General features: G+C 39.6%; 1 protein-coding gene across 1 annotated transcript in view; it reads left to right on the top strand.

The window, feature by feature from the left end:
* Positions 1–14,510, top strand: part of LOC135109464 (uncharacterized) — a 117,643-nt gene that overhangs the window by 35,475 nt on the left and 67,658 nt on the right. Inside the window, exon 4 of the mRNA XM_064020843.1 lies at positions 3,013–3,168. Coding sequence (XP_063876913.1) covers positions 3,013–3,168 — 156 coding nt within the window. The remainder of the gene's footprint in view (positions 1–3,012; positions 3,169–14,510) is intronic.

Genomic DNA, 14,510 nt, shown 5'->3' with positions numbered 1-14,510 from the left:
AAGGTATTTGTTGACAGACAAAGTTGAAAGAGTTTGACTAGGCAAGGTGCAAGCACGGAGGCGCTGTTTCGGAGAACAATAGGAGGGACCACCTCAGGTCCATAAGCCCTCTGTGGGGATTAGGCCAGAGAGGGCATGGAACACATCATTACGAAGAATTTTTAATTGGTAGCATAAAGTAGACAGCGGGTGGAGGAGAAGGGGGAACAAACACTGAATCGTCCAAGGTAGAGTTTTTAGAACAGATTTGAGTGAAGACTTCATCTTTAGATATAAATGTGATAGAAGTGGTGCTATCTGGTTAAAATGAAGGAAGAAAAGAAGAAGCAAAGTTATTGGAGATGTTATTGGCTAGGTGCCAGAAGTCACGAGGGGAGTTAGATCTTGAAAGGTTTTGACACTTTCTATTAATGAATGAGTTTAGACTAGTTTGAGAACAGCCTTGGTATGGTTCTTGGCAGAAATATAAAGTGCATGAGATTCTGGTGATGAAAGGCAGAAGTACCTTTTGGGAGCCACCTCTCTATTATATATAACACGAGAGCAGGCCATGTCAAACTAAGGTTTGGAAGGTTTAGGGCGAGAAAAAGAGGGAGGAAATCTATGCCTTCATGCAACACATTATCATGTCTGTTATGCGCTCAGCACACAGAGACGGATCTCTGACATGGAAGCAGCAGCCATCTCAAAGATAATCAGAATAATACCTCCTCAGATGCACCAAATTAGTAGAAAGCAAAACGTCAGACGCACCTCCGCTTTTGGGGCATCCTGAGGGGGGATTGGAGCGATAGGACAAGATTCTGATATGAGGTTGTGATCGGAAGAGGCCATTGGAGAAGATAAAGTAACAGTGTAAGCAGAAGGATTAGAGGTTAGAAAAATATCAAGAATGTTGGGCGTATCTCCAAGACGGTCAGGAATATGAGTATGATGTTGCATCAGTTGCTTTAGGTCATAGAGAATAGTAAAGTTAAAGGCTAGTTCACCAGGATGGTCAGTGAAGGGAGAGGATAGTCAAAGCTGGTGGTGAACATTGAAGTCTCCAAGAATGAAGATCTCCGCAAAAGGAAAGAGAAAGAGAATTTAAGGAAAGGAATTTAAATAGTGAAAACATTTCTTACAGTCAGAGGAGTAAGGTGAGAGGTATAGAGCACAGATAAATTTAGTTTGTGAGTGACCTTGTAGTTGTAAAAAGATGGTGGAAAATTCGGAAGAATCGAGAGCGTGGGCGTGACAGCAGGTTAAGTTGTTACGCACATAGACACAGCATCCAGGTTTGGATTAAAAGTAAGAATAGAGAAAGCAGGAGGGAACAGAAAAGGGGTTATTATCAGTTGCCTCAGACACCTTTCGGTGAGGAAAGAAAAGATGATGTTTACTATAAGAGAGGTGGTATTTTACAGATTGAAAATTAGATATAAGGCCGCGAATGTTGCAGAAGTTAATGAAGAAAATGTTGAGGGGGGTATGTCAAGGCAATTAGGGTCAATACCAGAAGAGCAATCCGAGCTAGGGACATTTGTGGTCCCGTTCCTAGACAGGGATTCCGAGGATGGTACAAGAGTCGCTATTTTGAATTTTGAATTTTGACTGAAAGGTGTATGTTTAATTAGGTGCATGTAGTTTTGTGTGAAGGAAGAGAGTTGTCTTCAGAAGGCAGGCTGTGACTGTCTCTTTATGTTGTGAGAAACAAAGGGAATATGATGAGTTCACAGCACCTCCTGATCCAGTACTTCTGATTTCACTGGGAGTAATTATAGTTTCGGTAGCTGTCTACTGCCTCTTTGGTGTCATAGGATTTTTTTTTTTTTTTTTTTTAGCTCCTGGAAATTCTTCCTTGTAGTCGCCGACTGATTGTCTTGTTGGTCTGTGGTGGTATCTTTCGGCTCTGATACGACCTCAGCTGCCGTGACCTAAGTAATTTGTGCGCGACCTAGGCGTCCTAGTTCCCCTATGTACAGATGGTGGGATGCAGTTCGCTAACCAAGAGTTCGCTGCTTTCCTGGAACGTTTGAGAGTCCGCCACAGCATGTCGATGCTTCAATATCCACAGCTAAATGACCATGCAGAAACTGTTCTTAAGTCAGTTAAGCAGCTTATCCAGAAGTTGGCCTGCTCGGGAAACCTTGATTGTGAAGGATTTGACAGGGGCCCTCTCGAGCTCTGCAGTAGCCCTGACCGCACCAGTTGCTTTCTAACCTAGATCCTTTATGGCCACCCTCTTTACTCCTGTGTCCTCACTTATGTCAAGACTTTCCAGAAACAGTGGTAATCCAGAGCAGAGAGCTGAAACCGTCAGGCTGCCACTCGCATGTGCAGCTGCAGCTAGCTACCCTGCACGAGCCCAGCCTTTTCCATCTCTAGTACTCGAAGCTGTGATCCGTGTCCAGGACCGGACTAAGAAGAGATGGAACAAAGTCAGCACCATCATGGGCATTGGCAGGTCTCATGACTACCTCGTCGAGATGTAATGGTCTGTAGTATACGTATGTACATTAGAACGTAAGGAAGTGGTATGCATATATGTTTCGTTAAATCCGAGTTGGCAGCTTATGTTCCCATTTAGCGCCTGCTGGACATCTTCAGCTGACGTCGCTATACCCGTGGGTATTCACATGTTTCCCTTGGTCGTTCCTTGCTCCTGTATTTTCCTATGATTTAAGGACCTAAATGTTTTCACTGTGTCTGGCTTTCTCTTTCACAACATCGAACCCAGGGACACACATCTACGAAGTGTAATTTATGTGTAAAGCTCTATCAATAGTAACACATCACCTCTCGATTTGTGTCTAACAATATAACTTGATTATCAAGATATATATTACCACAAAGTGAGGGAAATGCAGTTTCTCCAAGTGCGGGGATCACTCGTCTGGTAGCGTAATAGCGCCATTGTATTCAGTAGAGACATGGTGAGCAGGCAAACACTGTTTGGTTGCGTTTTGGACACTCGTGGAGCTACTCAAAAAGCATTATTTTACATCTTTACCCAAATTATTAATTTTCTAGGCTGCTACACCGAACTCTCCTTTGGGACGTGTGCGTAATCAGGTTGTGGTGAGCAGTGATCTACCTACTGCCATACTGGGCCTCTATAAAGGGCAGCTTGCTGCCTTTGGCGGCCGCCTTGGTTTAGGGACACTGTCAGCTGGTGACTTCGCTTTGGTGAGTGATTTTCATCAACTTGAGATCATGTCATGTCATATAATATAATCATTATTAACATACATACACACACACACACACACACACACACACACATTATATATATATATATATATATATATATATATATATATATATATATATATATATATATATATATATATATATATATATATATATATATATATATATATATATATATATATGAATCCTACCGTTTGTGTGAGGTTTTATTTATTTATTTATATGTTTGCAGTTTTTGTGCCTTAGTTGTTTTGTTTAACATATGTGGAGAAAATAACACGAAACACATTTTCTGTCATTATCTAATGTGTGTGTGTGTGTGTGTGTGTGTGTATGTGTGTGTGTGTGTGTGTGTGTGTGTGTGTGTGTGTGTGTGTGTGTGTGTGTGTGTGTGTGTTTTGGGTATGAAATAATGTGTGTGTGTGTTATGTAACCCACCAATACATGTCAAGCGTACTCCGTACATGGATGACAACGATATGTAACAAAATTTCACTTTTGTCTTGTCCTTGGCCCCAAACTATAATTTTCTATTTATTTCCATCTTAACAAAATAGAAAAAAAAAGATTTTAAAACTTTGCTTTTGTGGTTAGAACAAAGAATTTACATTTTTGCCTTATTTTATTATTGTATAGGTTACTATTGGTTTTCATGGCAGGTAAAGTCCTTTGGAAAATCTCAGTTGCATATCTAATTGGTTTTGAAATTATACAAATAAATTAAAATTATTAAATAAAAATATGAAGTGTTCTATATATTTTTAATTTTAATAAGATCATTCTTGAACTGACCAGATCTAGCAAGAAATTTATCATATTTAGAAGAATTTGCTTACATTTCAGTAATCTCAAATATTCCAGAATGTTCTACGAGACACTTGAAGAAGTTTTTAGGACATTTTAGAACATTTTTTCGATGTAAACATTTCCAGAATATTTTAAAACCTCTTAGAAGACAGTAGAAATATGTAGAAGTATCAAGAATTTTTTTTAGAATCTACAAGAATTTTCTAGAATTATTTATAATATTTTTAAGTAGGTTCAAGAATATTCTAGAAAGATTGAGAGCATTCTGGAATACATTCTAGAAAGACTAAGAATATTCTAGAGTACTGCTTGACAATAGGGACAGTAGGGGCTTGCAGACCACCGGTCAGTTCTGCTTTGGTTGCCTGAGAAGACACATCACAAGAGGTGAAATGGCATCAAGTGGCTGCAGTCATTCTCCAGATGCATTCTGCTACATATGTAGTCAATTAATCAAGACAAGAGCAAAGAAGTTTTCTGTGACAGGATCTGAAAAAAAAATGTGTGAAGCTTACAAAACATGTTGCTGGTCCAGCTGGGGAAGAAGACAAGACCAGGATACCTCATTTTGCTCATAAACGTTGTAAAAGAACACTAGAAGGTAAAATAGCTGTTAGTTTTTCAAGAGTAAAAGCCAATTAAGAAATAAGAATAAAAATAAAATAAGTTTAACAGAAACTCATACTGTTGTTCTTTTGCAGGATGGTATAGGGCGGAAAACAGACCAATGAAATTTGTTATTCCTAGAATATGGCGTGAATCTACTGACCACTCAACTGACTGCTTTTTCTGCATGGTGGATCCTTTCAAACGCCGATCTGGGAAAAATGCACCAGCTGTTTTTTTATCCAGACATTCCATCTTCCATTGGACCAGTACCACACGGTGCTGATCTTTCTGTATCAGCTCCTCCAGAAAAAAGTCAACTCTCAGAAGAAAGCAGCAAGTCTGAAGATGAGTTAAACAGAGAGGAAGACTGTGACATCACAGATACAGTTATCGTTGAGAGGAATCCTTACTACCCAAACCAAAGAGACCTCAATGACCTCATCAGAGATCTTAGTTTGACGAAGTCAAATGGTGAACTTTTGATTTCAAGACTGAAGAAATAGGATTTACTTGATGGCAGTGTGCAAGTGACCAGCCAAAGAAAAAGTCACAAACATTTCTCCAACTTCTTTGCAAAGGAGGACAGGCTATACTACTCCAATTATGTATAAAGCTTGTTTGATGCTATTGGAATTGCTTGCGATGCAGATGAATGGAGACTCTTCATTGACAACTCCTCTAAAAGCCTGAAAGCTGTGCTTCTGCACAATGGAAACAAGTATCCATCTCTGCCTCTTGCTCATTCTGCGCATTTTACGGAGGACTACAGCAGCGTAAAGCATCCGCTGGAAATTTTGAACTACAAGTATGGCTGTGAAGTTATTGGAGACTTCAAGATGGTGGCTCAGCTTGGGAGTGTTTCATTGATGTAGTACAGGGTTTTCTTAGCAACAACAAGGCTGATAAATATATGGAACTGGTTGAAGCTTTAGTGAAAAGCTATGGTGAGATGGGCTGCAGAATGGTGCAGATGGGTTGGAAAACAAGGGAAGCGCTTCCACCTAGATATAATGAGCTTTGAACAGAGATATCAGGGATCCTTCAATGAAAATATGATCGGAGAGTGCATTTCGGGGCTCATACATGAAAGTGATTTGTTGCATTCACGCAAATCAAGAAAAAAAAAACTATTAAGTTTTAATCCTAAAAATTAGTTTCAAAAGTTTTAAAATATATTTTTGTGTCATCTGAATTAATGTTTTTGGTTCTCTCTCCAAAAATGGTGAAAATGGTAAAATTTAGCTATATTGGGGCAAAAAATTATTCTGAAAGCCATAAAAGCAAAGTTTGACGGGAATAATGGACATTTTCTATTGTTTTGCAATGAAAAGGGTTGGAAAATAACAGTTGCTTGGGATCTAAGAAAAACTGGCGACGACTCAAAATGCTTAACTTTTTTTTTTTTTTAAGTTAGAGGTGAGAAGCTTAGTTTCCAGTTTAGATTATTAATAAGGGAGACACAAAGGATGTTTAATGTAAAAAAAAAGCGGACAGCAGAGTGCCACTGAAGAAACGATAATTACTCCCAGTCAGGTCTAAAGCACTGTTCAGGGGGTGCTGTGAGCTTATCATTAAACCCAGCTGTGACCTCACTGAACGTTTCCCTTTGTGTCTCACAACACAAGGGGGCAGTCACAGCCTGCCCTCTAAAGACAACTTTCTTCCTCCTCACAGAACTACAAGCACCTAATAACACACATACCCTTCACTCAAAAATTTTAAAATCATCATGGCGACTCCTACACCAGCCTCGGAGTCCCCATCTGGGGAGGGGACCATAAATGTCCCAAGGTCGGACTGCCTTTCTGTCGACGACCCTAAGTGTCTTGACACCATCCTCAACTTTTTCTTCATTAACTTCTGCAACATTCGCGGTCTAAGATCTAATTTTCAATCTGTACACCACCTCTCCTCTTCTAAACCTCATCTTCTTTTCCTCACTGAAACTCAGGTGTCTGAGGCAACTGACAGTAGCCCCTTTTCTGTTCCCTCCTACTTTCTCTATCCTCATTTTCGATCCAAAGCTGGATGCTGCGCTTATGTGCGCAGTGACTTAACCTGCTCTCGTGCCCACGCTCATGAATCTTCCGAGTTTTCCACCATCTGGCTACGACTACAGAGTCACTCATACTAAATTTATCTGTGCTGTATACCTCTCACCTAACTCCTCTGACTATAAGAAATTCTTTGACTACTTAACTTCCAAAGTGGAGCACATTCTGACCCTCTTCCCTTTTGCAGAGATCTCCATTCTTGGAGATTTCATTGTTCACCACCAGCTTTGGCTTTCCTCTCCCTTCACTGACCATCCTGGTGAACTAGCCTACAACTTTGCTATCCTCCATGACCTAGATCAATTGGTGCAACACCCTACTCGTATTCCTGACCGTCTTGGAGATACGCCCAACATTCTTGACCTTTTCCTGACCTCTAATTCTTCTGCTTATGCTGTCACCCTTTCTTCTCCATTGGGCTCCTCCGATCACAATCTCATATCTTTATCTTGTCCTATCACTCCAATCCCTCCTCAGGATCCCCCTAAGCGAAGGTGCCTCTGGCGTTTTGCCTCTGCTAGTTGGGGGGACCTGAGGAGGTATTTTGCTTTTTTTTCTTTGGAATGACTACTGCTTCCGTGTCAGAGACCCGTCTTTGTGTGCTGAGCGCATAACAGAGGTGATAGTGTCTGGCATGGAGGCGTACATTCCTCACTCTTTTTCTCGTCCTAAACTTTCTAAACCTTGGTTTAACACAGCTTGTTCTCGTGCTATACATGATAGAGAGGAGGCCCACAAAAGGTACTTAAACCTTCCATCACCAGAATCTCATGCACTTTATATTTCTGCCTGGAACCATGCCAAGTCTGTTCTCCAACTAGCCAAAAACTCCTTCATTAACAGAAAATGTCAAAACCTTTCAAGATCTAACTCCCCTCGTGATTTCTGGCATCTAGCCAAAAATATCTCCAATAACTTTGCTTCTTCTTCTTTCCCTCCTCTATTTCAACCAGATGGCACCACTGCTATCACATCTATTTCTAAAGCTGAACTCTTTGCTCAAACTTTTGGTAAAAACACTACCTTGGACGATTCTGGGCTTGTTCCTTCCTCTCCTCCACCCTTCGCAATGATGTTTTCTTCGCAATGATGTTTTCCATGCCCTCGCTGGCCTAAACCCTCGGAAGGCTTATGGACCTGATGGTGTCCCTCCTATTGTTCTCCGAAACTGTGCCTCCGTGCTTGCACCTTCTGTCTGTCAACATCTACCTTTCCTTCTTGCTAGAAGATTGCCTACATTCAACCTGTTCCTAACCGTTCTAACCTGACCTTTCTGATTTCTGTTCTGACCGTTCTAATCCCTCAAACTACCGTCCTATTGCTTTAATTTCCTGCCTATCTAAAGTTTTTGAATCTATCCTCAACAGGAAGATTCTTAAACATCTATCACTTAACAACCTTCTATCTGATCGCCAGTATGGGTTCCGTCAAGGCCGCTCTACTGGTGATCTTCTGGCTTTCCTTACTGAGTCTTGGTCATCCTCTTTTAGAGATTTTGGTGAAACTTTTGCTGTTGCCTTGGACATATCAAAATTTTTTGATAGAGTCTGGCACAAAGCTTTGATTTCCAAACTACCCTCCTACGGTTTCTATCCTTCTCTCTGTAACTTCATCTCAAGTTTCCTTTCTGACCGTTCTATTGATGCTGTGGTAGACTGTCACTGTTCTTCTCCTAAATCTATTAACAGTGGTGTTCCTCAGGGTTCTGTCCTGTCACCCACGCTCTTCTTATTATTCATTAATGATCTAAACCAAACTTCTTGTCCTATCCACTCCTACGCTGATGATACCACCCTGCACTTTTCCACGTCTTTTCATAGACGTCCAACCCTTCAGGAGGTAAACATATCACGCAGGGAAGCCACAGAACGCCTGACTTTTGATCTTTCTAAAATTTCTGATTGGGGCAGAGCAAACTTGGTATTGTTCAATGCCTCAAAAACTCAATTCCTCCATCTATCAACTCGACACAACCTTCCAGACAACTATACCCTCTTCTTCAATGATACTCAACTGTCTCCCTCTTCTACACTGAACATCCTCGGTCCGTCCTTTACTTATAATCTGAACTGGAAAATTCCCATCTCATCTCTAGTTAAAACAGCTTCTATGAAGTTAGGTGTTCTGAGACGTCTCCGCCAGTTTTTCTCACCCCCTCCAGTTGCTAACTCTGTACAAGGGCCTTATCCGTCCATGTATGGAGTATGTTTCACATGTCTGGGGGGGGGTTTCACTCATACTGCTCTTCTAGACAGGGTGGAATCAAAAGCTTTTCGTCTCATCAACTCCTCTCCTCTAACTGACTGTCTTCAGCCTCTCTCTCACCGCCGCAATGTTGCATATCTAACTGTCTTCTACCGTTATTTTCATGCTAACTGGTCTTCTGATCTTGCTAACTGCATGCCTCCCCTCCTTCCGCGGCCTCGCTGCACAAGTCTTTCTTCTTTCTCTCACCCCTATTCTGTCCACCTCTCTAACGAAAGAGCTAACCAGTATTCTCAATCATTCATCCCTTTCTCTGGTAAACTCTGGAACTCCCTGCCTGCTTCGGTATTTCCACCTTCCTATGACTTGAATTCCTTCAAGAGGGAAGTTTCAAGAAACTTATTCATCTATTTTGACCACTGCTTTGACCCTTTTATGGGACTAGCATTTGAGTGGGCATTTTTTTTATTAGATTTTTGTTGCCTTTGGCCAGTGTCCTTCCTACATAAAAAAAAAAAAAAAGAAAAAAAAAAAAATATATATATATATATATATATATATATATATATATATATATATATATATATATATATATATATATATATATATATATATATATATATATATATATATATATATATATATATATATATATATATATATATATATATATATATATATATATATATATATATATATATATATGAGGGACACCGGCCAAGGGCAACAAAACTGTAATAAAAAATAATAATAAATAAATAAATAAATAAATAAATAAAAAGCCCACTGAGGTGCCGGTTCTTGAACAGAGTCAGAAGCGGTAGCCGAAAATTATAGGATAAGTATCTTGAAATGTTTCTCTTGAAAGAGTTAAAGTCATAGGATAATAGGAAATACAAAAGAAGGGAGTTCCAGAGTTTACCAGAAAAAAAAGGATAAATGATTGAGAATACTGGTTAACGCTTGCATTTGAGAGGTGAACAGAATAGAGATGAGAGAAAGAAGCGAGGCCGCGGGAAGAGGGGAAGCATGGACTTTTGCAAGATCAGAAGAGCACTTGGCATGAAAACAACGCTAGAAGATAGGAAGATCCTGAATGGTTGTGTCGAACTGATAAATGAAGGAATTGATTCTCTGAGGCACTGAACAATAACAAGTAACATCGTAAGTTCGTATTAGGCCTTATCCCATTCCTTTTACGAAATCATAATTAGACCATCCCACCGCCACGCCGCCAACGTCATGATTAAGTAAAGAACGTCTGTCACGAAACTGAGAAATTAGTAGGCTATATTGCAAATACGGGAGATGGACTTGACCGGAAAATGTGTATTGACAATAGTAAACCGCTCTTGCCACATTTACCAGCAATAGTAATTACGTCGTGGCTACCTGTACCGTCGATGACACCGGCGGTGACGCCGGCGCCTACCGGTGACACCATGGTTACCACAATGTACGGGGCTGGTACGCCGTTGACACTCTTTTGTTGTGTGTCCCGCATCCTTCCTCCTTCAGGATGGAGTATAGGAGGTGAAAGAGTTGCATCTCGTAGCGTTATTTAAATTTGATGTATAGATGTGATAATAAAGGGTGTACTCGGTTCAGATTTTAATCCTCCACTACCCACGCGATGGGGAGGTCAGTCTGTTTATTTGCTAGAGATTTAGGTCCAAGTATTAACGCTTAAAACAGAGAAGGAAAGATAGGCCTATATAGGCCTATATGATAATGCAAAGGAGAAAAAGAAAGAAGGGTATGCAAAGGTTTGTCCCCACGGGACAGATACATCTGCTGAGATGAAGTGAGGTGTGATCTGTCACCTGATACACGTGTGAATACAAGTGTGACATTTCTCTGAGATGTAAATAGTAGTAGTAGTAGAAGTAGTAGTAGTAGTAGCAGTAGTAGTTGTAGTATATTTAGTAGTATATTTAGTAGTATATTTGAGTATACGTATTATATTGCTACGTACATATGCTAGGCCACGCTATTGACGGTTGTCCCCAGCCGTCCTAAAATTATGCAATGCAAAATATGTAGCTTAACAGTGTTGGTGTATATACAGAAAAAGGTGGCAGTAGCACGAGGGAAGAGAACAAAAAGAACATACAATAGCAAATATAAAATTAATGAGTCAAAAATATATATAGACTCATAATGAAACATAAACTAGATGATAAAATATATATACATATATATATATATATATATATATATATATATATATATATATATATATATATATATATATATATATATATATATATATATATATATATATATATATATACAAATAAGTTTAGAGGAGGCGGTGATCGTCGGGTGTATAAAGCAAGAGTGGCCATTAGTAATAATACATGTGGAGGTGAACGGAATCGTAATCGAGCTCAGGGACTAATATATCAAACAAGAATTAGCTTTGCAACCAAGGACGGGTGAGTAGGCAGAATTAAAAATAATAATAATAATAATGGTAATAATAAATAAGTAAATAAATAAAACTATCATGGATTTAGCAAAGGAAGAAACTTGTAATGTGATCTGAGAAAAGATGAACGAAATAAATAAGTTAGCGCTGAAGGAAGATGCACTTCAAGTAATAATAAACAGTCACGTAAAAAAATTGAAGCAGAAGCACCCCATGAAATAACAAAGACATCGATCAAAATTAACGTCATGAAATCGAGAGTGGGCGTGAGTGTAACGCTGCGTCGTAACGTAACGAAAGCAATCGCTGAAGGTAGATTTACTCACGTACTACTGCTGTGAAAAGAGCGCAGTAGGGTGAGAAAACGTACCGAAGTATTTTCGCTTAAATACGGAAAGAAATCGGATATACAAAAGAGTATTTAACATTTTATTTGAGGAACGAGGATGGCCAATATGAGTGTCTCTTTGGACAGGAAAGAAATGTAGGGCGCGTCGACGGAGTGAGGTACAAAAAAATAAATGAATAAAATAAATAAATAAATAAATAAAAATAAAAAAATAGACTCGAGGAACACCGATTTTAGTGAAAATTATGAATCTATGCACGTGGTGAGCTTTCAGAAATAAATGCAGAGTTGCAATTAACAGTATAGTGGTAATAATAACACATTTGGCTGTAGAAGTGTAACGCTCCTTTTTATTATTTCTGTGTTTCTTTGAGTCTCCCCAATAATTGTTTTCTTTTGTAGCTTGCGGTGAAGAGGAGGATAATAGCGGTAATTAAAGGTTTAGTAATTATATGAAAAAAGTATATTTATAAGGCGTGTATTCGTGGGAGTGATTTAGAAGTCTTGAAACATTTGTTATAAATAGTCTTTACTTATTTCAACTGTGGTTTTCTCTAATCAGTGGTAATACGAATAATAGGATTTCTACATTTGGCTGTAGAAGTGTAACGCTCCTTTTTATTATTTCTGTGTTTCTTTGAGTCTCCCCAATAATTGTTTTCTTTTGTAGCTTGCGGTGAAGAGGAGGATAATAGCGGTAATTAAAGGTTTAGTAATTATATGAAAAAAGTATATTTATAGGGCGTGTATTCGTGGGAGTGATTTAGAAGTCTTGAAACATTTGTTATAAATAGTCTTTACTTATTTCAACTGTGGTTTTCTCTAATCAGTGGTAATACGAATAATAGGATTACATCATGTTGCGTCAGCCTACCAGTAACTCATAAAGGTGTCATTCCCTAGCTTATAAAATATGTTAGTAATTTAGAATTCAATTATTAACTTCAACTAATGTCCAGCCTATATGCTCATCTTGCTAGCCAATTATTCCTGCATTTTTATTTAAACTCACGGTTCAGTAAAATTATTTGTGAAAGAAGAGAGAGAGAGAACTAGCTAAGGTTCCAATAACTTCAGAGGCCTGGGGGTGGGTGTTGAGGGGGAGAGCACAGAATGGCGTCTCCCTTCCCTCTGGCAACAGGTGGGTCTCGTCGCTCTGAAATATTTGATTTTTCTTTTATTTAGAAGTGAATATTACTGTGTTCATGTTTATTATTCATGTCTCTAGTGAAGATATAGTGACTGTACGTGTTGACAGAATGGCGTCTCCCTTCCCTCTGGCAACAGATAAAATAGCCGGTGTTGGTCCCACGTGGAGACAGGCCACAGAGGCTTGGGAAAGTGTTAGCCATGTAATGTTTCTTTAGTCAAATATAGTCTACTGTGAATGTGTTGTGAGCAATATTATTGCCGTAGAGAAGTGATGGATGAAGGCTGTGACGCTATTTAGGGATATAACGGTGCCCAGAATCAATGGTACTCTTGAGGAGTTATAAAAGTAATTATTTTCTTGTGTATTCGTAGTGTTAAGTAACGGAGTATAAGTGTATATGCCATACCAGAATTTCAAGTGCCTTTTTTTTTTTTTTTCTAGATTAACCACTCGATAAAGTGTCATAGTGGGTCAGTCAACCCAAAGAATCCCATCAGTATTATTCATTTAATTATTTTTGCTATTTTTATATTTTTCGTTCCTCATAATAAAGCCACACTGTAGGTACTGTGTGATAATTAACCTCTCCCTACCCTCTGGCCATGACGATGAAGGCGAGAACCATTACCAATCAAAAATGTTTTTTTTTTTTTTCTTGTGTGTGTGCGTGTTTCACCTCTTCTTTCTTCCTCTTCTTTTTTCTTCTTCACCGTGAAGATCTTTGCCTCGTCTCATTAGAGCTCTGATCGGACCGGTGAGGAGGAAGGAGGAGGGGGGAACCGGAGGGGGGGGGTGGCATTACAGAAGGACGAAGAGAACGTACAAAAACGAGAACATTGAAAATCCACAAAAATGAAACACATACACATGACGGTGAAAAGATGGCAGCTTCGGCAGGAAGTGTGACATTGAGAAGTGCATGGGTCGCCAACGAGAAGGTTAGGTAGAGCCGCGTGGATATGTAGCAGGAGGCGTCGATGTACAGCCTGGGGGAAACAGGGGCGACGCTGATGAGTGCAGAATTTGTCGTAGGGCAGCAGTGATGCTTAAGAAAATGCAAGTTGCGTCGCGTTAAGTAAGAACGCCTTGGGAAGGCGCAGTAGCGTCGACGTGGAGGATATATAATATCAGGAGCGTCGCAGGGAAATAGAGACGCCTCAGGAACGGACACATGACAGGAGAGTGGCATGGTAGTGAGCAGGAGCGAGGCACAGGAAACAGGAAGCACACCACAGGAGGAGAGGGTGGTCAGAGGCACCAAGAAAAAGGAAACAAGGAGAGCAGGCGTGACGGGAAGCGGCGGTGAGCATTGGTGACACAAGGCGGTGTCGCGTGCAAAAGTATCCGTCTATGCAAAAGTGTCCCCTTGTGCTCCATATCCCTCTGTTATCTTTATTCAAACTCGTGTATAAAAAGGTCTATGGGGCTGATATCCTAACCAAAACAAACATGATCATCAATTGTCATTATGAGTGTACATAAAGCATCATCAGTATTCTTATAATCTATTATTTTTCGAATATTTGAAACCTCCGAACACCTCCGACCCGCACAGTTCCGCATGGTATGGACATATATATCATCTGCATTTTCAGTTTTTGAATTCCACGTTTATTTTGCTAGTATAGAGAAAGGAATGACTTGCGCTGTTTCAATGAGTAATGTTCACTCTTAACTCATTTATTGGTCAAAGTAGGTCGGTCCTTCACC

Source organism: Scylla paramamosain, chromosome 19 (genome assembly GCF_035594125.1).
Source record: "Scylla paramamosain isolate STU-SP2022 chromosome 19, ASM3559412v1, whole genome shotgun sequence".
Classification (NCBI taxonomy): Eukaryota; Metazoa; Arthropoda; class Malacostraca; order Decapoda; family Portunidae; genus Scylla; species Scylla paramamosain.
The sequence above is the reverse complement of the archived record's forward strand: the minus strand, read 5'-3'. Positions and strand labels throughout refer to the sequence as shown.